Source organism: Drosophila mauritiana, chromosome 3L, assembly GCF_004382145.1.
Source record: "Drosophila mauritiana strain mau12 chromosome 3L, ASM438214v1, whole genome shotgun sequence".
In the NCBI taxonomy this organism is placed as follows: domain Eukaryota; kingdom Metazoa; phylum Arthropoda; class Insecta; order Diptera; family Drosophilidae; genus Drosophila; species Drosophila mauritiana.
Window position 1 is genome coordinate 15,185,072 of NC_046669.1, and position 27,561 is coordinate 15,212,632.

A 27,561-nucleotide genomic window follows, 5' to 3' on the forward strand; every position below is an offset into this window, starting at 1 on the left:
TGTGCGATGCACTAAGGCCTCAGGCATTCTGCAGCTACCGCTTGATGGCCACACTCCGTTTTCAATATACAGCGAAAAAAGTCGAGCGTGCGGGCGAGCGCAGCAAAATAATTAAACACTCCCCGAAATAACACAACTAAACTAGTGCTAAACTAACCGAAAGTGACGCCGAACGCCGCGTTCTCAACAAACCCAAGCGAAATGCGATAGGCGAGCGTTTAATTCAGCAAGCGAAGGGGCGCAAAAGGCATAGCAGCTCCGAGGCGTTGGCCAAAAAGAAGAAAAGCGCAAAAGAAACGGAGAAACGCAGTGTAAAAGAGAGACGCGAAGAAGAGAAGAGAAAAATGCATACAGCAGGAGTGGTGGCGATTTTTTAATCAAAGCTGGCTTTCCAAAGCTGCTCATTTTGGGCTAAAATCTGGGGCTGCGACGCGAGAGTAGGTGTCGAAAATATAGTAAAAATAATACAAAAAAATAAATAGTGAAAATCTGAAAGATAATTTCCGCATATTGGGCAGGCGAACAAATTAACATTCCAGTCAAGTGAACATGTTTGTGGCCAGCATAAAACCATAAAATCTGCCGAGCACATTTTCCACTGCTCGCTGAAAAACTCGCCAGCACATACATACACGCACACACACGCACGGAAAAGCATACAAGCACAGGCAGGCAGGGAGGCAGGAAAATCGCGTGAAAAATCATGTCCAGCTGGGCAGAACGCGTCCATAGGCGCGCCGCGGATTTGGGCAACGTGGTGACCTCCTGCGGCCACCCCGCCACTGCACCCGCCTATCCGTACCGCCTCGAAAAGGTCAAATTCGGTGTGCCGCTGGAGGAGGTGTGCAAGCACAACAACAACATTCCCGGGCCCCTGCTCGTCCTGATCCTCAAGCTGAACAAGGAGTCACCGAACCGCCGCGATGTATTCCGCGCCCCCGGCCACCAGGGCGCCATGAAGAAGCTCATCCACTTCCTGCAGGCCGGTCGGCTGGTCAACGTGGACAACTATTCGGTGTTCACCATCGCCAGCGTGCTCAAGAAGTTCCTGCGCAAGATCCCCAATGGGATATTCGGGCGCAGCGGCGAGATGGAGCTGTTCGCCATCAACGATCTGCAAAACGAAGCCGAGCAAACGGAGCGACTGCACAGGTGAGTGGCAAGAAGGTGGGGCCCGCCGCTGGGGCCACCCAAAACACTATGGGGGTCGCGAAGTTAGCATCAGCTGCAGAAAAGTGTAAATTTCGTTAGGGCCTACTCTATGAATTATTATTTTTTTATGTTAGCATGCAGAATCAAACTAAAATGTATGGAATTTCTAATTATGAATAACGTAAATGTGAAATGGGCTCCACACTGATTCAGTAAGTACGGAATTCCATTGATAAGAACAATCAGAAACAAACCTTTTGTTTGAGAGACACATAAACAAGAATTTTGTAATTCCCTAAATATTAATAGTGATTGAATAAGTCATTGTGGAATTTATTGATAAAACATGGTGCTAGCTTAGCACTGTAAATCGCTTTATTTTTATTCAGATCATTTAAATGAACTAAACATATTTTTGAGAATCAATTTTTATATTTGAGAAAATCAGAAAAGTTTTTATGCTTGGCACTGAAAACTGTCATATACCTAGGCTCATTTCAATGTTTAAATTAAATTAAATAAAAATTAAATTAAGGAATAAATCCATCACTTGGATGGATTCTAGGAATCCACTGCGAGTAAATTTCTTAGGAGTAACTATAAATTTGGCAAGGTCTTGAAAATGAATAAATTTCGACATTTTATTAGTGCTACTGTGGAAACCATTACACTGGCCATAAATTCTAAGCGGGCATTTTAATATATTTTCACCAAACATAAGCGTTCGACAATATCATAAATTAATGGTAGACAAGTAAATGACAGCGATTCCTTATTCAGAATGTTATTACCAATTACTTGGTACACATTAGTATTCAGATCGTGTTGGGGATTAAAAGAATTTATTAACATGTTACTTTCTTGCGAAGGGTATTTACAACTTTAGAAGTTTGTAACGCAGTTGCACATCTTTTATTTGTTTCAAATCGCTAGGATTTGCATAAATCCGTTGCTGGATCTTCTTTTCCACTACTATTTTTGTGGCCTTTGCTGTGCGGCGCGCACACACAGACGTTGGCTTGTTGTTGTAGTGTAACTAGCTTGCGGTAAACTTGCTGAACCGGATCTTTAGATGTACACATATAGATATAGATGTAGATTCGGTTGTTGCAGCCCCAAGAATCTTCAGGGGGAGTTAATTCACTGGAAAGCCAGCCAGCCAGCCTCTTGTTGTTTTCGCTGCCTCTGCTCTTGTTGTTGTTGTGGTTGTTGTTAAATCGGCGTTGTTCTTGTTTTTGTTCCTCGGCACTTGTTGACACATTTGTGTGGATTTTCACCAATTTTCACTTGAGCGTTAAGCGTTCGCTTAACCCTTAGATGTGCCAGGCAATTTACATAATTTGTGCGGCAGCAGAAAAAACAAGCAGTAAACAGTATTACTTGCAAATATTGAACCAGCATATGGTGTTTAAATATGTGTCTCCCACTCAAGATAAATTAAACGTTAATATAATCAATTTTTTTCTTTTTTTGTACTTATGAATATTTATTTAAGGTTTGATTCAGTATTTTGTTGTATTGCAAAAAAGAGAAAAGATTAACTTTTGTCGGACATATTTTTTAAATTCCGATTCAGTGTATAAAGAATTCTTTAAATTCCCACAAAGCATTCATTGATCTGCAGATAACTAAGCAAAGTAAAACTTATAGAATTCCGACCGTATATACATATGTGCATATGTAATTAATTCCGATTTTCGCTGATTCACTGTGCAGCCTTGTATGGACTTTAAGGCACTTGGAAATGGAAATGTAAACAGAAGCCGCTGAAAGGGTTAAGCTTGGATTTCTTGGCTCGCTTTTGGCTTTTGGCTAACTCTCTGCTGTTGTCTGTCCATTTGCCCATTTGGTCGCTTGTTGTTTTTCCTTTTGTTGCAATCGATTTCTAACCATCTGAATTAGAGCATAAAGCGTGGGCCAACACATCACAAAGCAGCCAGCCCACGAACGCAGGCTCAATTAAAATGTAGACGAAATACTTGGCCGCTGCAATTTGCGAGGTGTGTGTGCTATTTGGCCCGTTCTTCTTCAACACTCGGCTTACATATGTATGTACATACGTACATATTCGCAAAGTGAGTGGCCGACTGCCTGTAATTAAGAAATCGAACGAACATTTATAGCCGATCGATTGCAATTGACGGGCCGAAATGATTTGTCTGTTTGGGCTTCCTCTGGCGTTTGCCTAATTTGCCAAACACTCAGTATCTGATTGAGATGGATATGGGATACGGTGGATGGATGGTGGCTGGTGGATGGGAGATGCTTCTGCGTCAGCAGATCCATTGGTTACATTAAATGCCGAACACTAAACACTGAACACTGAAACACCGATCGCTAAACGCCAAATGTGCGTGTAAACAAATAACGTCAGCAATAAAACATAAATTTAAAACTTCTACATGCGTAGAAATCGACCGCCAAATTATTTTCATTTCGCGGGAAGCGCTTTTCGGGTGGGAAAAGCGAAAGGATTGGAAAACGTAAATTTTCAGTTTGGCAACCTGTGTGTTTCTCTACAGCAGGGGTTGAGATACTAGGAGCGCGCTTAATCAAATAAAAATGTGATTTAACAGTTATAAGAATGCAGTAAAAATCTACAAAATTATTAAATTTTTTTTAAATTTATAGCATTTAAAATTAAAAACTTTCTTTATATCATGTTTTTACTATACTGAAAATAACTTTAGCCCAGGATTGTTACTTTTTTTTTCATTGTCGTATTTTCTTGACCTCCGCTGTGCGTGTGTGTAAACTTTTCAAACCTGTACAATTATATACACATTTATTGTAATTGTTGTTGCTGCTGCTGCGTTGGCTACTTTTGTTTATTTACTTTTTGGGGAAGGCGCAACAGCAGCAGCAACAGCAAAAGCAACAACAACACGAGTAGCAACAGCAATTACAACAACGGCCAGAGCTACAACAAAAACATTGGGCAATCACAATCGAATCAAATCAAACAAAATGCGCGAAAATAGCGCCTCTGCCGAAAGAAACAACAACAGCAACACCTTTAAAAATAGACACACGTTGGAAACTTTGTATCAATTAAAACTAAACGCAAAAATAGGAAGAGAGTGCAAAAGGAGACGCGAGGAGAGAGGCAGATAGTGTTTAATTCCATCAGTTGGCACATCGTTTTTGTTTGTGTACTTTCCAGCTGCTGGCCTTTTGGCCGTTGTTGTTGTTGCTGCTCCTGCTGCTGTTGTTATTGCAGCGGATCGACGTCATTGTTGCACGTTTTAGCAATAGTCCAAAAATATCCACAATCGTACCTACATATGAACGAGCGTACGTTTGTGCAAATGAATTGTGTATTGTTTTTCTTGCCGTTTTGTTTTGTGTAAATTACAAACACAGCGGATGGACGAAAAGAAAAAACCAAGAAAGCAGCTGCTGCTGGAAGAGAGTGGGACTAGTGCCTTCTCTGTCTCGCTCCCACGCATCTCCCGAGTTGATTCTCTCTTTGCCGTTAGTCCTGTTATTCGCAACTTGTTGCCTGACTGAAAAAGAGCTTTCGCGAGCTTTTTCCAACGCCTGTTGCTCTTTCGTTTAACTTCTATCTGTGCAGTTCTCAAACTCCTCGATTTTTAAGCTCTGGAATCAGATACAATTTGACCTATATAAAGTAACGTGTGTTTAATCGCTAATTTAAGGATATATTACTTTTGTAAAAACTTACAGTTAAGAAAAAAATCAAAGCATTTCTTAAAAACCCTTGACGGCCAGTAAGAAACCACCTCGTTAGAAATTGCTTTTATTTCTAATCTTGCTAACGATTTTAGCGAATTCATATGATCTTACAGTACAGGATTCAAAAACAGATTGTATAATTTTTACTATACCTTTAACCTTGCAAGGATTCTTCTTTTTAAAAATCTTTCACAATCGTTCAGAATTGGTTCCTAAATCACATTTTCCGTCCGATTGGCTTCCTCCTTTCCCTTTGTTTCAATCTTTGTGTTATTTATCCTTCTGATTCTCCTCCATCTTAGTCTTTGGCCATACATAGTTAATAGGCTATTTACACAATTGCCTGGTGGACAATTGCTGATGGCCCAGGGAAAACTGTCTGCTGCGAATACTGATAAGTGTAGAAAAGAGCGAGCAGCCGAGGAATAAATGAAAATTTCTACCCGCTTTTGTTGGACTAGACAAACAAATGGCAAAAACTGCAGTGCAAAAACGACAAAGCCGCATTGTCCCAAATGGCATTACCAACAATAACAACAACAAACCCCCAACCAACCAACAGCAAAAACAACAACGTTCTTGTCTATAAGTCGATAAGCCGTCATCGTCATCCGACGTCTGGAAGGGCCCCTCCCCTTCCACTCCTCCCTTCCATCGCCCACTTCCAGACGGCCGAGGTTTCGCTTCCTGATTATTATTATATATGGTTATTCACAAGCGCTGCATTGTTTCCTCCTCTTTTTATATCGGTTTTTCGGTCGGGGTTGCTTGAAACAAAAGTTCTACGGATGCAAAACTAATTCTTTACGATTGGGTTTTCTGTAAAAATTCCACGCATTTGTAAAATCAACTTTTTACCTGATCTATCCTATCCTTGGGTAAATTGTTATATATTAAGATAGTTCAGAATTTAAATCGTTTTTATGCATGATGTGGATATTTTTGTAAATATCATTTATATCATACTTTGACTTATTAAAACCTAAACAATGTCAGTTTATTGAAACCAAATCTTTATAATTTAGTATAATTTAATTTCGTATATCTACTATTTGTTGTAGAATTCGCAAATACCTCAATGGGCTTGCTAATTCTGTCTTTGTTTTATCGACTGCCACCTCAGGAGTATCCATTCGACTTTGACTTTGCATAAATAAAAACTCGAAACTGCCGCCGACGTGTATAAACAACAATGGCAAACAAAACCAATAAATGTTAAATGAAACGGGCGCAAAAAAATGTACTTATAAACAGGCGAAAAGCGTGGAAATTTACGTCAGTGGACCGGACGGCTCGATCGGTATTTCTTTTCTTCAAGGGTTCTCTTGGGTTCGCACTTTTCCCTCAGTGAATCGCCCTGAACGTCGAACGTTGAACAACCGACCGAACATTGCAGACGCAGCCACTAAAAACATATGGCGGATATACACTGGCCAGCAGGGAATTGGTTTTATTTGAGGTCAGGGCTCTGCTCTTATCCTAAAATACTTTGCTGCCCAGTTTATAACGAACTTTGGATAAGATTCGTTGTGTTTGTTTGTTAAATGCTTATCTTTGTTTTTCAGCAATTCTATTGACAGTACTTGTAGAGAAAAACTGGGTGTATTGGTTTCAAGAAGCAGTAGGTAGGTAGAAAGTTCTATAGAAGGCGGGGTTATAAAACATGCAGATATCTTACCTGTAAACATATACACCCACTTTCAACGATCTACAAAATATTTCTTAGTTACCTGAGCTTGTTTTTCAAAATATAAAGTCCTTGTTTTCATAAGAGTATTACCGATCATAATGAGGTACAGTGAACTTTTAATAAATAATTGTTCTGGTGAAATTCTTACATCAGAGCAGTAAATTTATTATCTGATGTTGATGATTGATCACCGAGATAGAAACAAACAATGGGATGTCGAGTGTAATCAGGGCATTGTCGCTAGCTTGGTTGGTGGGTCATAGCCGTCATCCGTCGCATATCGTGATGTTTGCACTTAGTATATGTATGTTATAAACTGCTTTTTATCATCGTGCACTTGGTGTGGTTGATGTTGGAGTATTGCCTTTCCTTGGTTCGTTATTATGACGTATTGTCTTTTGTATTCTGCCGACCAAGAGCCATAAAAAACTTGCTGCCGATGCGGTTATGTTTTCGCATCTGTTGAGCGATCATAAAGCCACTCCATTCAACTGAATGTGTACTGAAGACATTTAAAAAAAACATTCGAAGTCTATTTCGTTAATTGAGAAGACATTTTAGAATAGGGGAAGTCATACTTGCAAATGCAAATGCAAATGCTAAACATGACACGATGTTAACTGATAAATTATATTAATGATCAGTTAAGATCTAAGTATAAACCTATTTTTTCCGTGTACTTGACTCTCCAGTTGCGAATCTTGGGCGTGGAAGTGAACAAAAGATGCAGATTGAGCTTGTCGCAATGAATATTGATGCTGATGCAAAAAGACAGAAAAAATACAGAAAAAACAGAGAAGGGAGCTCCAAGATATGAGCGATACGTACAGCATAATTATAAAACTGACCGATCCGGACTGCTTAGTAGGCAAAAAATGTTGCCGATGCGATAAGCGATCCAGAAGATACACACACACACACTCTCATACTTGTAGTTCCTTCAGATACTGGATGCTCTTTGTTCGCTCGATTGATGATGCGTAATGCCCTTAACAGACTAACAAAAACTTATTCGTTTATGACCTAATGTAAATGAATCATTAGCGAGGCGACCACATCAATTGATCCACATATTGTTATTTTTATAGGCCTCTTCAGACGATTACACATTGCAGATAAAAAGAACTGACCAACATTCATGTGTGGAAATGGGATTTCATTTGTTATATCCTATAGTAGCTTAGTTTATGCTGCGAATAAATATTTAATAGCTTTAACTTCCGTTTTAAATTCAATTCAACTGGAAGAAGTTTGTGTTTACACTTTGTCAATTTAAAATTATTGACCGGCCTAATTAGCGCCTGTTTACGTCTTGCTTTCTATTTGCAATTAATTAGAAAAAGTAATTTATAACTTATTTGACATACAAATAGTATTGATAAATTGTTGTTTGCTTTCTTGTAAATCAAATTTTCGTACTTCCCCATAAATTCCTCAGCAAAGACTTTGAATAATTCCGCATTTGCAAGCTATCATTCAGTTGAATTCCATAAAGTATATTATGCACTTGTTCATTAATGTAAACCATTGAAGTACACATGTACATAAGGAAACTCAATTATCTTGTGTGTGATATTTCACTTATCACATACGCAGGCCTCGACAGTCGGCGCAATTCACTCACTCACTCACTTGACTTACTCACTGGGAGCAACTGAAACCGCGACTGCCACCGAGATGCGGATTCGAGATCTCCACTCGAAAGTGTCACAAAAGACTTGGGTTTGGGTTTGTGGGAATATCGGGGAACTGGTTTCTCTGTAGGGCAATCGCATCTTCAACTTCCGAGACTTTTCATACGTAACGTAACGAACTGAAAACAAATCGCATATATCAGCAGACACATATAATATTGTGATAAAAAAAAACTGTTACAAAAGCAAATCAAATGCGGCGAAATACAAAAAAAAAATCTCCGACATTTTTCATTTTTATGAATGAAAAAAAGAAAAAACCAGCAAAGCACAAGCAGGGCAAATAAACAAAGTTAACAATAAATGAAAATGATTCATCTAAATAAAATGACGAGTTTGTCCGATTGTCAATGAACAATACGCAGAAGCTACGACTGCCAAATGCTAAATATTTTCAATATCGGAAACTATTTAGCACTGATTCGTGGAAATATGGGTGTATGCTAATGTTTTGGCCGGTTTTTTTGTTTTATATTTTTTTTATTTGTATGGCTCTCTTTCTGTTTGGCCTATTGATTATGTAAATGAATGGCGTATAAAAACAAACTGATACGACGACGCATGCGCAACGCGATTATATAAGGTAATCCGTAGACCCTAATGGTCCGGCGATCAATCACGAAGCAGCGAGGGTACAACAAAAAAGGTAGAAATCATCAAATGATAAAGTAAACAATAAACCACAATTACTCACACCATTGAGGTGATTTTTTTTTTATTCGGAATCATAGGGCTCGGAACTACGATGATACTGCTTATCTCTCCAATATCAACAGACGTAAACACTTGTTCCGCTTTCAGTTGCTGTGGTTTCTGCGGTTGTTGTTTATGCTCTTTTTTAACAGCATTCCACGTAATTAATGCAATTAATAAACGATTTGTACGCATTCCGCTTTATGGGCGTAAACCGGCGCCAGAACGAGCAAAAAAAACTAACTAATTGATAATCGTCGTTATCGGGCGACATTTGGCCAGAAGTTCGAGGTGATCACTAGCTGTTGGCCCCTATCATTTTGGCCTCCAAGGAGTTCGGATGCTCGCCGCAAAGAAGCCGCAACATGTGTAGTTCAAATTTGTATCGATAAGATAAGGTTTTCTTGCCTATCTACATTTTTTGAAAGTTTTCTATAGCTTTCGGCGGCACGTTTTTCCCAATTTTGTTGACAATGCAATGCTGGTTTGACTAGGGATCGTTCGGCAAGGGTTTGCTTGCTTTAAAGTGTTTGTTTGGCTTGGGTTGGGTGTGGTGGCATTGCCTGGGTTGTTCACATCGCCATATTGACTCGTCTGTAGTTTTCGGCAAACAAATTGGGAGATATCAATGAACTAATGAACCTCATGGAAACCTGTCGAAACCTTGACCAACCATAACCCTGGAAAGGCTTCGATGTCAGTTCTAATAGGAGTATCGTTGATAATAATGATATAATACTTATTTACAAACATTTAAATAACAATGGACTAAAGAACTACATTTCTCGAAACCTTTTAAACTTTGTTTTTAGCACCATTAGGTGTTCTCAGAAACCACTGCTCATTTGGGTCTCAGTTTTGTACAGCATTTAGGTGCTACCCACCTCTCAGTTTGCCACTTTGGATTTCTCCACTTGAGACGACAGTTCATGCTCATTTCCTCACTTCAATTAACTGAATCTGGTGACATTTCAATATTTTCCATTTATTTCTTGAAAAACCCTATCGCTGCACTCCCTTTTCGAACCCCGAGACATTCATTCTAAATGCAACACTTATCGATCGGCCTAAGCTGTCGTTTTCACTCGTTAGTCTGTTTTTCAGTCTTTCTTCGCGGGGCAATTTACACCACATCTGAAAACGAAAATAGAGCCAGACACAGCCATCGCATTATAGTATAGTTCATTGTCAAGCGATTTTAGCCCCCATCGCCTCCTGAATTTATTGTTGGATCTTGAAGTTTTCACTTTTTAAGCGCCAGCTGGGGAGAGATGTTGTTTGTGTTGTGCGAGTGTTGCTTTTAAAAAGCATTAATTGATTGAGTTGAGTTTTATATATCTTTCTTTTTTCGCCATCCTAAAGCTGGCCTGGCTTGTCTTGTGTTGGCTTTTGGTGCTGGCTTGGTCTTTCTTTCATTTATTTTATTTTTTATTTTGGTTTTGGTTAGCTACCTCTATCGAGTTGTGTAATGTGGACGCTTAGGAGGCTGCCAACCAGTTTTTCTTCTTCCCCGGCCAAAGTCACCGGGCTGCAGCTGGGGGCCCGCAGACTTGGCTCAACCATTTGTTTCGAAAAATCATTAGGCACGCCAAAATGAAAGTGTGAACAGGGGAGCTCTGAGCTGAGCTGAGCTGCTCTGCTCTGACTTTCTTTGCCGGCTCCGCTTGGCCAGGCGATGATTTTGATGGGTAACAGGCGGCCAGCAAAAGCGGAGGAGCGCAGCTCACCTGAGAATGAGTCATTGCACTTCTGTAATGGCAATAAAAACAAATAGCATGAGTAACAAACAATTGCTATGCCGGCTCAAAGAGCTGACAACGATTTATTTCGCTATGATAACAGATCTCAACAAATATTTATGAAATCTACAATCTACAATCTAGCCCACACAAGTACAGAAAAAGATTGTCACGCTGTAAGACAATAAAATTACAATGCCGAATGAGAATGAATGTGTCAAGCAAACAAAAAAGGCGTGAGGAGATGATTGGGTTAACAAGTCATCACAAAACTCTTAGAATGGTTTGAAAACCATAAAAAGTGAAAAAAAGAAGCACAGCTATGATATATAAGAAACTCTTTCTCGCAGTGCGCGCTTTCTGGTATCTCTAAGATAAATGTGCCGACATTCTTCATCTAAAGAACCTTTCTCTTTTCCCCCTTGCAGACTCTTCGGTTCGCTGCCGAAATACACACAGCATCTATTAGTTCTACTGTTCGGCACATTCCGGGTTATCGCGAGCAATGCGGCCCACGCCTCCACCGGAATGACCAGCGAGGCGCTGGGCGTTTCCGTGGCCCCCAGTTTCTTTCAATCCTGCGTCAGCGATGGCAAAACTGCCCGCATGGAGGATGTGCTCAAGTTCAAGGTGAGTTCGGTAAACTATTTTCATTCGAAAAGAAAACCTTTCTAAAGTATGTTCTTTCATTTACAGGTCTCTACGAAGATCATGCAGAATATAATTGATAAGTTTGCCACGCACGACATCTTCGGGCGCGACAACTACGAGTACTACGCCCGCGTCACAGGACGCATTCTCAAGGTGCAGGACGAGTGGATATGCAGCTTTCAGTATCCACCACCGCCACGTGGCAAGTTGGCTCAACAAAAATACGCATGTAAGTTGGAATTTCAAAATAAGCTGTGGATATGAGTAGTGCCTTGGAATAACATTTCTATCGATGTATGTTTACAATGCATATGAATAAAAAAGGGGCTATATTCATTAGATAGGAATTTAAAATAAATCAGAAAATGATGAATAAGTCACTTTAATAACTTAACAAACTAAGTTTGTCGATGAATTATTAAGATGTTTACGCATGCCATTAAGCGCGTCCTTAATCGATTTATTGATTGGTTAAATAACTCCAAGTTCAGTCTTCTGTTGAAGCAATGAAAATTCCACACATATTCGCTGGCTAATACGTTTTTATCGCTTCAACCCACAGTGCAACATTCTTTGGAGGCGGAGAAGACATGGCTGCAGTGCCAATGCGAGCGTTGGGGCTTACGTGAGTACCTGAAATGTGTTTACCTATACGTAGATATAGCTAGAATCATACTCTATTGTGCTTTGCTTCTGGAATCTCCACCTCTATTTACTCTACACACTGTCCGATCTAACTTCTGTCTGTGTGTCTGTGTGGGAGGGGAAAATGTTATTGATACCTTATTAGCTCATCTTTGGTCATCTGGTGTCCCGAAAAGATAAGCTTCTAGCCCCACCCGCACTGCACCACCCCCATTCTATAGCTTTGTGCCGCATGCCCAGTAGTTGTTTGCACCACCCCTCTCATTCTGACGAGTCATCCAATGCATTTGTTATAACCCCCTGCCGACCTGATTTAGTGGCCCAGGAGGAGTCCCGCTCGACGCCCGCCCTGCTGACCAGCTCCAGTTCCGCATTGGAGAACAGTGTCCTGTCGCTGGGCGTTTCCCCCGAGCACTCGTTCATCGAGAGCTGCGCCCGTCTCTCGGTTTCGCTGGAGGGACCTGGCATCTATGCCATGACATCGTCGCCGTTGCCGGCGAAGCGGAATGGCAATGGCAACGGCAATGCCACGGACTACGACTACGATGACTATGCCGACGATGATGAGGACAACGATGAGCTGGACGGCGTTCACGACTTTGGTGCCGAATTGGAGATCAGTAGCATAGCTCCGCCGCAGGGAAGTCGTGGCATCTATCGCCACAAGCAGCGAGCCCAGCAGCAGCCACACCACTACCAACAGCAGCTGCAGCAGGTGCCGCCTCAGCACCAGCGGGACTACGACGAGGACGACGACGATGATGAGGATGAGATGACGTTTGTGAAGCGCCGGTATCGACAGAACAAAAAGAAGCCAGCGCCGCCGAGCAGCAGCCAACATCAGAGGCGATTGCGCACTGGCACCAAGAGTCTCGATGGCGGAGGGGAGAGGCGCACGGGATCGGGAGCAGCGGCAGGATCAGGAGGAGGTGCTTCAGGCTCAGCAGTTGGCAATCCCACGCCGCCCAAGCTCAAGCAGCGAACGTGCAGCCGCTGCAATCGAGGCATTCGGCACAGCAGCTCGTGCAGCTCCAACTCCGCCGGAGCAACTGGCTCGAATAGCGGAGGAGGCGGCAACGGAGGCTCCGGAGCCGGAAACGGAGGAGGCGCCGAAGGCGGCATGACCATGGAGGAGCTGAGGGCCGTCAACCGATATGCGGAGAGCACCAAGAGCCTCTCGTATCTGCCACAGGTGAGGGACGATTTCTTGCTGGGCTCACGCATTTCCGTTTGAGAACTTGCGATCGTTGTGTAGAATGTACCATCTATTATATAGATCCTAGGTCTAACCCCGTTTGCAAATGCTCGAATTTCTTTTAAGTTTTGGTTTCTTTTTTCCAGGAATTGAAAAAGAATCAAGAACCAAGAATATATTAGTATTTAAGTTTTCTCTTTTTATTTTCTTCCATTTTCTGTTGCGAATTTTTGATTTATTGTAATTGAACCCTATTGTAATAGCTTAATTTAATATCTTTTGTTTCTTGTGTTTGAATTTTGTCAATTGGAAATGTTATACCCTCTAATCTTTCTATCACTCACTTCTACTTTGACTCTCTCTTAACTCGAATCACACAGCAAATTGCTCAAGTTTGTTTCATTTTGGAAATGTTTGCCTAGTTTTTTCTAATATTTTCACAATCTAACAAAACGATTTGCGCCTGCCAACGAAACTCAACAACTACTTACACAAAAACAACAATCAACAACACATTAAGACTTAAGAATTTGAAGAATCTATGCTCCCTCACACCCTTTACACCCCTTAAACTGTACAAAAAAGTACAAAAAAAAAAAAAAAAAGAAATCAACATACTTCACCAAAACTCTGTAAAAATGGACTACAACGGAGCAAAATTGATTGAATACCTTTCATTTTACATTGTATGTTTATATTTTAATTTTATTTTTCCATTTTTGCTTTTGTTCAAACTTCTCTTACAAAGAAAAACCAAGCAAAACAAAAATAAACGTTAAAAAACGAAAACAACAAAATGTCAAACCAAAACATAAAAACATTATATAAATACATTTTCTATGCCCAAAGACCTATTTTCACTAAATAAAAAACGAGTGCTATACAATGTTGCAACAAAAGAAAACTAAACACCAAATTGCGTATTTAATAATTTAAACAAATTGGGACTGACAAGTATGAATGCAATAAGAGAAGTTTATAGCAATTGGATATAAGTTCGTTCTAATGGAGTTGTAAATACTAAGGATAAAATTAGTGACAGCTGTTCAAAAGTTTTCAAAAATCAAAAATTCGATCTCTTGAATTCGAAACTCAATATTCTGGGCCTATTTTTATGAGATGGGCTCTTGAAAATATTCAGCTATTAGGTGGCTAAATAAGAAAAGTAATGTTTTGAAACCGTGAATTCTCTTCCTGAAAAATCTTTTATGGACAAAAAGAACTTGGAATAAGTATCCTAGCCTTTTCAAAAACTATTGACACCATATATAAAAGTAGATATCTCTAGATGTAGCACACCATGTACACTTAGTTATTATTTGTGTAATGTTCTCACTCTTATCATTTGCTGTACAAAGCGAAGGTGGCATATCAGAAGTAACTACAACAATGTATAATGTATCCATAAGCTACCGGTATGATTTCCTTTGATTTTGTTGTAATCGTTTATTTGTACTATATTTTACTAGACCCCTAAGCTACCCGAAGAATATTGTTAATAACTGTGCACCATTTTGATTCGTTGTCGCTTGGCTATCTGGTCTATGTAGCGTAGATGCCTGCTTTTGTCTTGCCTGTTTTGTTTGTATGTTTTTGCACCTTGCATATTAGTTGGTAGTTAATTCTTAACCAACTAACACTTAGTTGCTAAGCAGAACGAGAAGACACGAGAATACGAATACGAAGAGATCATCATGCAAATACTACAAAACACGAGCCGAAAAAAAAACCCAAATTGCATTTGTAATTAATCTTATTTTTGTCGGAATTTAAATGTTGTTACTTCCACCTCAAGATAAGCAATCAAAGCGCTTGTTGGCGGTTTTTTCACAGAATGTTACTATACCTAATTGAAATGTTCTTGTTTCGAGTATTTGGGGTATTCGTGGTAAAGTTAAGCTGGATTAAGGATTCTCTTTCTTCATCTTTATTTTGCGGTGAATACCCTGCAATATTCTATCCATCATTTTGTATAGTCTTGCACTTTTTCCACTGCGCTGATTTTGCTGCATTTTTATATATCACATAATATTGTTAACCCAATTTCTTTTGTTTTTGTTTTTAAAGATTTTAATTTGGCTTTTCAATTTCTGTTTCGAATTAAGTTAATCAAGCAAAAGTTACAGCTAGCTAAAACTCAAATTTCAATTGCCAAAAAAACTCTAATGCGATAATTTTGAATCCCCCCTCGTCTTTCCACCAACAACTACAACCACACGACAACAACATCAACCAACAAACAAATAAAATGCCATGTCGAAACATATCCGAAATGGGAAAATGTGTTAGGTCCATGAACGCCAAACCGCCCGCATGCGCACCCGCTCCGAGTGGTTCCTGGGTCCCCGGGACGCGGTGGTCACGTTGCAATTGCCGGCGGACACGTGCAGCAATTGCTGTCTGGCCGCAGCCGCTGGATATTTGGGTGGCGGCAGCACCAGGGACATGCGACAGGCTCAAACGGAAGGCGAGCGGAATCAGGCGGCCTTGCTCTATCACTTTTACCGCAGGCAGCAGCAGCAGCAGCAACAGCAGCAGCAAGAGCAACACTATGACGATATGATGGACACGGAGGATAGCTACGGACAGCAGAAGGAGCAACAGCAGCAGCAGGAGCAGCAACAGCAACACATACATTCCAAGGGTCTACTAAGACCACCGCCGATGCAACATCAGCATCAACAGCAGCAGCAGCAACGTCGCCTGCTGCTGGATGTCAATTCGGGTAGTTATAACGCTGGACTAACTACGCTCACCACCAACAACACTCATTTCGGCGACGATCTGGCCAACTATCTACACGAACCGCTCAGCAACACATGCTACTACTCCAGCCAGTGCTTGAACCGGCTGCCACCTGTTGTCGTTGTGCGCGAGGAGCAGCAGCTGGCGGAGGTCACCGATAGCGATGGCGATGGCGACTCCCTTGACGGCGGTGCTTTGCACACCCTGCAGGCTCACGAGTTGCAGCATCACGTGGAGCCCAGGCAGGCGGCCATGTTGCTGCTGCGACACTCGACACCGCAGCAGCAGCATCGCAGCAGCATGGCCTCGTCCTTGTACCAATCCTTTGACGTGACCTCCGCCGATCTGAGCCACGGCAACGACCACAACAGGAGCGGCCATAATAATAGCAACAATAACCACCACAACAACAACTTTGCCACAGTCATTTTCAATGTTTTGGACTTTTTGTTTTGATAAGAAAAAGAAGAAAGCAGAGATCAAATGCGCCAGCTGAACAATCGGAATGAAATGTCTTGTGTTTTGTAGCTACCAATTGCATCCAATCATGAATTTTTTGCTTATGTCCAACTAATGCTAAAACATACATACGTTTAAGATTTTCATTTATTTTCGTGTTGTTGAAGAGGAACTCAGTGTTTATCATGCCTAAGTATTAAGATATGGAATCGAAGCGTAATACGCAACTTAATTTTAATTTTCCTAACCCAGCATGATAGGCCAAGATTTCCGTGTTGCCACCGCCAGACCATCGGAATTTTGTTAAGTGTACCTTTTAATTTGTATTATTTTTGATTTATCTATCAGATAGTTTAGCTATTTATTCGTATTGTGTACTTTGCCTTCCATTTATCCATTTATGATTTTGCTTTGTAACAATAAACATTTTTATTTATTTATACTGTGTATAACCGAAATCGAAATATGTTGAAAGCTTTTTGTGTTGTTTTTTGTGTGTTTTCTACACTCGATAAAATTACACTATACACACACTCGATACATGTGATACATGCATAATAACGTGTGTTGTACTTGTTGTTGTTTGATTTTGCCTACTAACCCCGAGTTTTGTGTGTTTCGTCCACATTTTGTACACTAATTGTTAACGTTTTTGTGAGTTGTTGTGGTCGGAACGCCCACAGAGACGGTCAGCAGCAGCAACAACCACAGCAAACCAGAGTAGTAAGCCATATATAACACATCAAGAAAGCGCCTCAACCACAAACAACACCAACATTTACTTGCTCTACTACTCCCAGACCTCCGAATGAAACAAATGAACTCATCAGCAATATTATTTCTCCTCTTTTTTCTTTTTTTGTCCCAACCTTATGTCCGAACCCGATTTTAGTTGGCAACATCCGTTTGAGTAACAGCGCCGAGTCCATTCAGTATGCAGCCCGACGACCGGTCGCCAGTCTCGGCCTCAATCCCAGCCTCGGCGGCGCCATTACCACCATCAACACCACCAGCACCCACAATCCCACCACCAGGCGGCTGCTCATCAATGTGCCGCGCCAGTATCGATCCTCGCTGCGGCGCAACAAGGAGAAGCAGATCGGCGGCAATAGTCAGAGCAACAGTAGCAATAGCCTGGGCAGTGATCAGTTGACCGGAAATGCTGGAGCAGCTGCAGGATCGGCCGTCGGTGTTCCGGTGCTAAACAAACCCCTACTGATGGTCGGCCTACTGCCGGGTGCCGAGCAGCCGCCCTCCGTACGGAACTCCATTGCCGAGTGCGGCATCTCGACGCCGGATGCAATGGACGTGGGCATGGAGTGCAGCACGACGCTGAGCTTCAAGCCGCCGCGGCTGTAACAAGGACAACAGCCCATTCGATCGAAGGCTAAGCACACCCAGAAAGTCTCGGCCCATAACTATGTTAAGATCTAACCATTTTTTTAAATACGTATACATACTTTCAACTCAAACCAACCCAACACACACACAAAAACGAGAGAGTGCCGAAGAAATCCATAGAGATTTTAATGGGAATGCCACTGATCACCGGCAGTTTTGCATTTTGCATTATAGTTAAATCTCTATAGATTTTGACGGTCCCCTTTAAGAACCATCATACATTAGGTTATGGTAAACGATATATGTATTTAATGTGTATAGCAAGAAAAGGCTGATTTTCTTTAGTTAAACAAACAAAACAAAAAACATGGAAAACGAACGAATGAAAACAAACAAACAAACAATTTACAACTGAAACTAACTATATTATGCAACAAATTGCCAAATTTTATTCAGCATTCATTTCGTTGTGTGACTTAGGTTGATTTTACATTATGTTTTAGCCAAGAATCTCTCAAACTTGAACATTGTCAAGGTAAAAATAAACGAAATTTTCACCTGATCGCAAACCGAAACAACGATACAAAAAGCAGAAGAATTTCGAAACTCTTTAGCATCTGAACAATCCAACCAATCGATTTCGAGGCCGACTCTCTGTCTTTATAAGAACCATTATAGATTTTACTTCTAAGCTATGCAAATTGAAACTAATCAAATGAATGGAGCTCTTTAAAGGCAATCATAGATCCGAATACAGATATACATTCATTTTTGATACAGTGAAGTACAAAATCAAAACTAAACAGAAACCAATCGAAAATATCTAATACAAATTCTACATTATTCTTACAAAGATAGAAACAAGAAAACTTAGCATTTAATATGTAGATAAGCGTTTTCGAATTAAACTTGTATAACTGCGAACGGAAATCAATATGTAAATCGGATGTTATTTCACTGATGTTATCGTTAATAGTGCTATGTGTACATATATACGTGTATGTCTATGTGTCCAAGATATATCCAGTATGTATATTAACTAAACGATATGCTAAAACAGCCCTTCCTGCGGGGGAGCAGAACCGCCAAACAACAGCTAAAACGAATGAGACAATTCCACTTTATATAGAATCTGATTTAGCGAATTCTCGACGACTAGTTACTAATAGTACCAATCCAAGTATGGTCTCCAGATGGTCCCAAAGGACCCTCTCCAGATTGATTTCCACTGCCCCGCCACTAGAGTTCTGTTTCCCCTTCATCCCAGACTTGGAGATTTTTCAGCTTTAATTGAAAAATTCTTTGCGAAGTTAGAGAAAGAAACAGTTTCCTCCTCGCTGTGTTTGGCCACATTTGGTGTGTTTTTGAAATTGAATTTACATAATTACTCTAAATGTTAGCTAAGGAAATAAACAAATGGAAATGAATGCATCTTATTTTGCCATTTCATACGTAGTATGAAGCGCATCTATTTAAGTGTAAAAATTAGAATTTAAAGCTCTGAATGTTGCCCAGAACATAGGAATGAGTAATGCAAGTAACACCAATTTGTTGATTAGCAAAGCAAACAAAAAGAAGGTTAATTTTATCGACATCATTTTTATTGCTGTATATGTGTAGGCTATAAGCTATAAAATATATAATTGTATAAATCTTACGGAGTACGAGTTCGAGTGAAGTACATTCATTAGCCACTAAATACTATTACATAAATATAAATCGTGTTGTAAATGATGACAGAATCGTTATAGATATACGCTATATTTAGTGAGCAGGATCTGTTCCATATATTTTCAAGTGCAAAATGCATTTCGAATACATTTTTCAAATATTTTTAATTTAGTTTTATAGTTCTTTTGATTTACCCCATTTTAGAGACATTTTCCATTTTGTGAAAGTTGCACTTTAAGAACTTCTGTATACAAAAAAACAAAAAAAGAGAAAAGAATCATACATATAATGTAACTAATTACTGAGTGGAAAGAATAAATATTTAAATTGCAAAATCAAAAAGGAGGGCGGGCTTAAGTTCTCTTAAATGCTAATCTTACGAACACATATTTGGTCAAAATTTGCGGATAATTCTAATTCCCAGGTTTAAACTGACAAGTAACTCGGAGATTCCAAGAAGTCGTGTTAGTTTCTTTTGTTGATACAAATAATACGGTCGGAATTTTATCAAGGAATTAACCAAGATAGAGTTTTAGAGATTTAAAAGTTTAATGGTCTTAGCTATACATTGAAAGGTCCAGCCGTTAAGCCTCGAATAAGTTACTTGTCAGTTCATAAACCTTGCTAACAGCTCAATTGTACAGAGCTCTGTCCACTATAATGCCGTGCTCAATCAGAAAACTCTCGACGTCGGAGGCGAAGAAGTCGTCGCTGAGGTCATCGGTAAGCCGCACAAAGTTTCCGATGACCGCTTGGGCCTTGTAAACCAGCAGGGCGGGCAATCCTTTGGTGCGGAAGTCCCTGCTCATTCCGGCCACGGAGCTGCAGATCTTGGCGAACTTAATGGACGGATAATCGCTGGCCAGACTGTCCAGGCATTTGTTCAGCGTGGCACAGGCGGCCAATTGTCGTTCGTATATGTGGATGATGATGGTGGTGTGCTTGTTTTCCTGCTCGACGCAGGCGAGGAACTCCTTGTGGCTGGTCAACTGCTGCACCTGGCCAAACTGCTGGTGGTGTCCCGTCTGTCGCAGCATCTCGGCCATCCGCTGTTTCTGGTACTGCTGCAGGAAGTCCTCGCTCATCAGTTCGTTCAGCTCGGCGTCCAGTTCCTCCTGCCGCTTGCGCTCCTCGTCCTCCGCCGACGTTGTCGCCGTAATAGTGAGCTTCTTGGCCAGCGCCAGACGTTGACGCTCGGTTTCATCCCGTCGCTCCGCCTCGAGCTGCTTAAATCTCTGCCAGTCCTTCACAACGCCCTTGGGACCCGTGTTCGTTGAGCTCTGCTGCCGGAATCCGCCAGCCGGAGTCGCATCCGGATTTGTGTCGATGGTCAGACCGGAGGATCGGGATTTTCCGGATGCTCCCTTATTATCGTCTCCCTCGTCGCCATTGTCCTCGCCCTCGCTGCTGCTGCAGTAGTACTCCAGTTTCTCGCCCAGTAGTTTGTCCTCCAAGGTGGCCATGATTGGTAATTAACGAGTCTTTACTTTTAATTTACAATCTAATTAGTCGGGATTGGATTATTCACTAATGGTAGTATCGATAGGTCGATTGTCAAATTACCGATGCTTCAGTTTCGATATTGACTCTTTTTAGTATGATTGTATTTTTTCAGTATTTTTACGTTAGTATTTAATAATATTTTGTTAGTATGCATTTTCAATGACCGCGATATTCAAAATTGTTTTCAAATTATTCTTGTTTTTATTTAAAAATAATAAAATCTTTTTTCACTTAGCTTACAAATGAATTATAGTGCTACATATGTATGTTCTTCTTCTAGAACAATTAGATATTAACTGTTGATATTTTTTTTTGTTTCACATAGTTTTTATTTATTAAATGCAATTTAGTGACAATCATTAATAACAAATCTTAAATCAATATCTATTTTTATGTGTCTTTCGAATTACATCGAAAATATCCTTAAGCTTTTCGGGCACAGTGAAGTCTGGCATTATTTGCTCCATGCTATTGAAATCGGCCTTTTCCAACTCGTCGCACGAATCATCCGATCCGGACTCATCAGCTAGGGCCAATCTTTCGGCGAAGGAGACGATTCCGCACCAGGCGCGGAAGTCCAAGTCACCCGATACTTGGGCGTCGTAGCCCAACATTCTCAGTGTGCCTTGTACATTTTCCTCAGTGCCATGGAACTCCAGAACATCCTCGAGAGCTTGTGGCAGACTCTGCCAGACGAGGGTTCTTTCACGGTATTTGTATTCCGGCAGCTCATCATTTCCCATGGCGGCCAACTCGCTTTCCGGCTCCTCGATTCTACTCAGATACTTTAAGAATACTCGTTTATACAGCTGCTTTCTCTGTTGCGACACCCAGACGCACTTGCTCAAATAATCCCAGGGAGTCATATCTAAATGGGTAAGTTAATTAGTATTATTAATTTCTTTAAAATATTTGAAGCGTACTCACTTTTTAGCATGGAAAGGTCCATGGGTACATCGAATCTGGTCGCTGATTTGGAGAACTTTCGCGGCATTTTGGACGTTGTTTCTGGTGGAACTTTATCATCGACGGGCTTCGGCACAGTTTTGGGTTTGGGTGGCATGTATTTGATGGCCTCTCTTAGAGCTCTATTGAGCTTTGGAAAATAGATTTCAACTTTCAAAAACCAATAGCTGAATTTAAGTAATTTCACTTACATATCGACCAAAAGTGTTTTCAATAAGATCAACATCCAAATCGGTTTTCAACGCCTGAAAAGCTTCATCGGTGAGGAAACTGCCCTTCAAGAGGATCGGTTCCCGCTCAGTTTCTCGCTTGTCCTTGGGCAACAAGGTGAGTGAGTTGGGTATCAAACTTGGTCTGGTGCTGGGATTCAGTGAATCGGGACCCAAGGCAGCCACCTGCGTCTCGGGATCCTCACTCAAGTGAAATGTGGTGGTGGCTTTAATTTGGAAGAAATAAGTTTCAACTCAAAGCCAATTTTGTTTTATTTTTAATCTTAAAGATTCATTTTTTTATGGTTACCCACCTTGAGCTGGCTTCAACTTCTTGCGTTTCTTGCCTCTTCGCACATCCTCGTCGCTGAGCTCGTGCTCATTGATGCAGGTTTTGGGCTTGGCCTCCTGGTCATTGGAGGCATCTCCGCCGGGTGCCAGAGTTGCGGTGGCCAGCGAGGACTTGGGTCTCTGCTCGTTGGATGGCTGCCTCTTTGGCTTCTTGTCCTCATTGGCACCGGCACTCTTCGGCTTCTTGTCCTCCTCTAGGCCGCTTTGGGTCAGCTCCGAACTGGGCTTCCAGTAGAGCGTCTCCTGGGAGTGCGATCTCCGTAGATCCAATATGATCTTCTTCCGCTTTATGTTCTCGTGTTTGCCCCATTCCGGAGTAATGCATCGGCGATAGAAGGACCCAGCACTGGTCCTGGTATGGATACTAGTTACCGTGGGCGTTGGCGTCATCGGACGCGAATCCGTTTCCGCATATCGCCTGAACAGATCCTCCGGAATATTATCCGCCTCATGGGGCTGCAGTTCCGGCTCCTCAGGAATTTTGTCCTGTTTACCATGCTGCTGGCCTTTGCCCTCGATCGCCAACGATGTCTTCAGCTGATTAATCACATCCTTGACCCCAGATGGCGCCGGATGATTGCACAGCACCGAGCATCCTTTGGCAAAAGGATTGAAGAGTCCTCCAAAGGGGCGTAAGGATAGCGGCATGGGCGTGGCCTCGAACTTAAGAGGCATTCGCGATATATCGCCATGTTGGTTTTTGCGCTATTAAAACAGAAGCACTTTAATTGATTTTTTTTTTTTTAAATACTTTTTAAAATAAAATAAAAATCCGAAAAGATTTTATCGCCTTCAGTATCTCAATGTAATATTGTCATTTTTGAATCAGTACTAATAATTATTTATAGTAGCAAAAGATAACATAAGAACTTAGGATAATGATTAGGTCATTACCTTTTTTAGATACTTAACATGCCTCTTGGGCGTGGGAATTAATCCAGTACGTGTTGAGGCGCTCATAGCTACTATTAAAATAAACTTTGAATATCAAACTAAACTACAAAAGCCGGCGATGGCACCCATAAAACATTTTGTTTAGTTTCCATAGTAATTAGTTGAGGTGCCGGTGTATTGACTTGATTTTATTGATTTTATGCGATTTGTACTTACGTTTACCAGTAAATAACCATGGTAGTTATAAATAACTTCTATTTATTAAACATAAAGATACAAAAAGTAATCCTTACGGATATGTATCTTTTAATGATGTTGAATTGAAACAAAAGCCATCAAAAAACAACGCATGTTTATTATGTCTGTATCTTAAAACTAACAACTTTTGGGATATGAATAACGTAGGGAATACCCTTTAGGAAGGATTAGTCAGGCAGTTTGAATGCTCTATATGGGTTCTCAGTAGAGGGAACCGCGATGATGCAAATGCCTGAGGCGTTGATCCAGCAACTGGCGTTCGTGGGACAGTGAAATTGTGGAGGAGGAGCGATGCAGAATGGGCATAATGGTGGCACCTCCGCCGCCATGGACTCCGTGAGCTCCCGACCCGTGAATGGCAGGACCGGCTGCCTCCGATGGACCCACTCCGGCGGTATTTCCCACCGCTCGGGATCTCAGCAGATGATTCCTGAGCGGCGACTGCCGGCGCACCGAGTTATTGAATGAGATCTGCAGGGAGAGACGCTTCTGGGACAACGAGGCCAGGTGTTCCGGTGATAGTTCAATCACCTGCGGAGTAGCAGCAGCCGCCGCTGCCATCACAGCCGCCGTGGCGGCACTGTAACTGGGCAGCGATGAGGTGGGCGAGGAGTTGCCACAATTGCAGGTGGTCGAGGCCAGCGACACATTATCCGCGGCAGCATCCGCACTCGCTATGTTCGTCTCCACCAGGCTGTAGCCCACCGCCTGCTCCTTGCCGGTCTCGTTGCACTCGAAGATCTTGATGATGGGCACGACGGCGGGTGTAAGAATAATGCCCGCCTTGCGGAATTCCTCCAGTGCATCGTCGTACGTTGGCAGTCCGGAAACAATCGTGTACGAGGGCAGCGATTCCGCCTCGTAGTCCGGCGGACAGCGGCGGCAGATCTCGATCGTGGGATCACTGTGATTGGCGCGGTCTGTAAAAGAAAAGGATGGAAATGGTTAATAGATGGCGAAAAAAGTGGCATGTTTAAGGAGTTTATAAAATTAACATATTTTAATCATAGAAGATATTTCTTTAGCTTGCATCCTTCTTTCTTTTTATCTATTTATTTTTTTTAATTTTTTTTTTAGCCCGCTACATCCGGCAGTCAAACGAATGAAAAAGAACAATCAGAATTATCAAATCAATTCCCCTTTGCTGCCCTTTGAGAATTGGGAATCCACGGCACTTAAATCGCCTTCAAACGGCCGGAAATGTTACCTATAGTTTTTGGGGATGCTGCTGCGGATCTAAATGAAATTTTTATACCCCATGCTTGTTCGTTTAAAAGCCAGTGAAAAGCCCTTAAGGCGACCAACTGCAAGTGGCGAGCCAACCCTTAAAAGTAGGCAACAAAAACATTTATTGCAATCGTCCAGCGGCAGGAGGAAAATAAATGTGGCACCCGGGATGGGCAAAGCATCTGGCCAGGAATCCTCTCCGCCCAGAGAAGGTGAGTCAGCAGCCCCGGTGATGGAGTACATGGAACTGTTGATGCGGCAAGCGTTTTACCCGTGACGTGGTACAAGATTTTCCAGATTAGCCGCATGCTGGGTGGCTTTGGCAAATATTGAAAATGGCACACGCTTCGGTTCACACCCTTTCATTCTTAGCTGCTCCGTCGATACTGGCGGGGATTTAAGGCCTGCGGGTCGACATTTTCCAACATTTTCAAACATTTTCCAACATTTTCACACCCACATGGAATGGACGTTCATTTTTTATGCAATGCTCGGCGGTGAGCTTACGAAATTAAATTGATGATGGCCGGAAAATGTTGGAAGAAAGCGGGCGGATTGAAAGTGAAAACTCATTTTGGGTGGGCCTGCTCGACCATGTGGCAGTGGAGCACGGTGGGGGAGCTGTCAGTGGCCCAACCTCCTTCTCCTCCGACGACAGCTCGACGTGCTTAAGCCTTTTTGTAATTTTCAATTGACTTTAGTTAATTATGGCCGGCTTACAAGGAGCTTAACGTATGTCCTCCAAGGGGAGGACATGTCGCAGGGATACACTTTTGATTTTGCGACAGGTCGTCCGTACTAGTAGTTGCTTTACTTAAGTTTCAGTTAAATACAGAGGCTTAAAGGATTAATTAGAGCTCAGTCAAATTGCGCAGGTTCAAGCTAAAAACAATCAAGAAATGCATTCATTTTACAAGCTTAAATGTGTTTATATGTATCTTAATATTCTGTATATACTTTTGATATTTTTAGTTATTTTCCTATCAAGTATTATATCGCTTGATTCACATTAAATGTAAATTTTAATTCGGAAAAAGCCTTTATAAACGTGCGACTTGTAGTTCTGCTTGAACAACCACTCTAGTTGGAGTATGTAACCAACCCCCACTTGGCCATAAACTGTCCATTCCCCTGGCCGAAAAGGACGCTTTCTGACCTGCCCAGCAACTACTTGGCTTGATGAACTGTCCGGGGCCATAATCCTGAGCCGCAGGACATACGCATTCAATTCCCCAAACGCAGCTTAGCACGACAATAAAATGAAGTGCAGCGCATAAAAAAGCGAAAGCCGCTTGCCACGATGAAACGAAACGAAAATAAACAAGGACCAAAAGTGTAAGTGCGTTGTGCATAAAATATTCGCCACAAGTTATAAGCCAGCAGCAAAATGGACACCCAAATTTCCAACTAGTCAATATGTAAGAGGTCGTGAAAGCGCCAAAGCGCCCACAACAAAAACTCGCTAGCCATCAGGATTGAAACTACAGCTACACAGAAAGAAAAACTGCATACTAACTTTCAAAATATTTAAGTCAGTTATACCGAAAACTGCATACTACAAGAATATAACTTAAAATTTGAATAATTTGTTGTAATTAAAAGAGTAAGGTTTAAAATAAAATATATATGTGCACTATTTTCTTGAACATTATTCTTAATTTGTATATTATGTTACTTACATCTCTATTTCATATGAAATATTTCGGCCAACATCATGCAATTTATTCTCTTATTTTTGTGTAGTTACAGAACATCCTTACCTAAGGCAGGCTAAAGATATTTGGGCATTTTCACAATATCAACGCAAAAAGTTAAACACACTTTATGTTGGGGCTTCGTGCCCGAGCATTGGGCGTCCACCAAGGAGGCGGATGAATCGCAGGAAGTGGGTGGGAGTGGGCGCTTGTGCGTTTTTGTGGATTTGTGCGCCAAACCACCAAAGCAGAAAAGGAAAACAAACGACACACAGCTCAAGCAACCAAAAGTGACGTGCCCAGGATGAGGACCATGGAAATGGCGATGGCGATGGCGACATGCCTGCCACCAGACCGAAAAAAAGTGGGCGAGAATGGAAAGGGGCAAATGCTTTCCTCGGGCGAAAGCACTCGAAAAAAATCATATAATTATGACAAAAAAGTAAGTAAAATTCAAAAATTTACAATATTTTATAAACAATTATGTATTATGTTTGAAATACTGGTTTATCCTTTTTTAATGATTATGTTTTTAGATGTTTAATGAGAAATTAAAAGTTTAACTTGTAACTATTATATTATTATATTATGTGTTGGCTATTTAAAGAAGTTATAATAATACAAATTCTAGTGAAATTTGTGGATAAGAAAATATATATACTGATTAATTTGTTATGTTAAGCATGGTAATTTTTAATATTTTTTTTATTTATTTTTTTTTTTTTTCAGTGCAAAATGTCTGGCAGACAGCAGCCATCTCGAAGGCTTGCCAGGCACGTAAGCAGTTTATGCCCCGCCGAAACCCCCACCCAGAAAAAAAGAAGGGAGCCAAAAATAAGAGTTCAGCCCACATTTTTGGATGTTGCCGCCGTGGAGCCGTCCTCGTCCTGGCAGCTGCCCCTGCCCCATCTCCATGTCCTTGGGGTTGGTAAACACGGCTCCAAATTGCCGTTTAAATTTCTCCCCAATGTCTACGCCCGGGGCCAAAGCGGCCTTGAAACATTATTATGACTGTGACGCCCCCTTTGCCCCACCCAGCAGCCCTCGCCAACCTGTTAGGCCTGCCCCAAGATCTGGGCAGCAAGTTC

At 41.4% G+C, this 27,561-nt stretch overlaps 4 protein-coding genes across 11 annotated transcripts in view; 1 reads left to right on the forward strand and 3 right to left on the reverse strand.

Annotated features, from left to right (window-relative positions):
• Window positions 1–43: 43 nt before the first annotated feature.
• On the forward strand, window positions 44–18,275 carry LOC117141904 (rho GTPase-activating protein 20). Of its 6 annotated transcripts, XM_033305611.1 has the most exons (7): window positions 44–1,152; window positions 11,093–11,294; window positions 11,361–11,544; window positions 11,878–11,940; window positions 12,278–13,152; window positions 15,445–15,880; window positions 17,252–18,275. In XM_033305611.1, exons 1-7 carry the CDS (start codon window positions 704–706, stop codon window positions 17,716–17,718), a joined length of 2,676 nt encoding a protein of 891 aa, XP_033161502.1. In that variant the 5' UTR covers window positions 44–703; the 3' UTR covers window positions 17,719–18,275. The 6 variants fall into 6 exon arrangements, with proteins under 6 accessions (XP_033161502.1, XP_033161501.1, XP_033161504.1 ...); XM_033305610.1 differs by lacking the exon at window positions 17,252–18,275 and having other exon boundaries at window positions 15,445–16,817; XM_033305613.1 differs by lacking the exon at window positions 15,445–15,880 and having other exon boundaries at window positions 45–1,152; window positions 17,252–17,367.
• A 1,004-nt stretch (window positions 18,276–19,279) lies between these two features.
• On the reverse strand, window positions 19,280–20,923 carry LOC117141905 (phosducin-like protein). Its single transcript, XM_033305617.1, has one exon. It carries the CDS (start codon window positions 20,832–20,834, stop codon window positions 20,004–20,006), a length of 831 nt encoding a protein of 276 aa, XP_033161508.1. The 5' UTR covers window positions 20,835–20,923; the 3' UTR covers window positions 19,280–20,003.
• Window positions 20,924–21,198: 275 nt separating this feature from the next.
• On the reverse strand, window positions 21,199–23,360 carry LOC117140502. Of its 2 annotated transcripts, XM_033303468.1 has the most exons (5): window positions 23,295–23,360; window positions 22,364–23,105; window positions 22,032–22,276; window positions 21,802–21,970; window positions 21,199–21,742 (listed from the first exon to the last, which is right to left on the reverse strand). In XM_033303468.1, exons 1-5 carry the CDS (start codon window positions 23,358–23,360, stop codon window positions 21,252–21,254), a joined length of 1,713 nt encoding a protein of 570 aa, XP_033159359.1. In that variant the 3' UTR covers window positions 21,199–21,251. The 2 variants fall into 2 exon arrangements, with proteins under 2 accessions (XP_033159359.1, XP_033159360.1); XM_033303469.1 differs by lacking the exons at window positions 22,364–23,105; window positions 23,295–23,360 and having other exon boundaries at window positions 21,802–21,962; window positions 22,032–22,153.
• A 284-nt stretch (window positions 23,361–23,644) lies between these two features.
• The window catches only part of LOC117141607, a 44,123-nt gene continuing 40,206 nt past the window's right edge, over window positions 23,645–27,561 (reverse strand). For both annotated transcript variants that reach the window (XM_033305123.1, XM_033305122.1), the window contains exon 2: window positions 23,645–24,472. In XM_033305123.1, coding sequence (XP_033161014.1) covers window positions 23,754–24,472 — 719 coding nt within the window. In that variant the 3' untranslated portion in view covers window positions 23,645–23,753. The remainder of the gene's footprint in view (window positions 24,473–27,561) is intronic.

Excerpts from the sequence above, each read along its gene's own strand:
- LOC117140502 (XM_033303468.1), bottom strand. The coding sequence starts at position 23,360 with ATGAGCGCCTCAACACGTACTGGATTAATTCCCACGCCCAAGAGGCAT. Across the intron at positions 23,106-23,294 it reads ATGTTAAGTATCTAAAAAAG|CGCAAAAACCAACATGGCGA; the intron begins GTAATGACCTAA and ends CTGTTTTAATAG. Across the intron at positions 21,971-22,031 it reads AAAACACTTTTGGTCGATAT|CTCAATAGAGCTCTAAGAGA; the intron begins GTAAGTGAAATT and ends TATTTTCCAAAG.
- LOC117141905 (XM_033305617.1), bottom strand. The coding sequence starts at position 20,834 with ATGGCCACCTTGGAGGACAAACTACTGGGCGAGAAACTGGAGTACTAC.
- LOC117141904 (XM_033305610.1), top strand. The coding sequence starts at position 704 with ATGTCCAGCTGGGCAGAACGCGTCCATAGGCGCGCCGCGGATTTGGGC. Across the intron at positions 1,153-11,092 it reads CAAACGGAGCGACTGCACAG|ACTCTTCGGTTCGCTGCCGA; the intron begins GTGAGTGGCAAG and ends TCCCCCTTGCAG. Across the intron at positions 11,545-11,877 it reads GGCTCAACAAAAATACGCAT|TGCAACATTCTTTGGAGGCG; the intron begins GTAAGTTGGAAT and ends TTCAACCCACAG.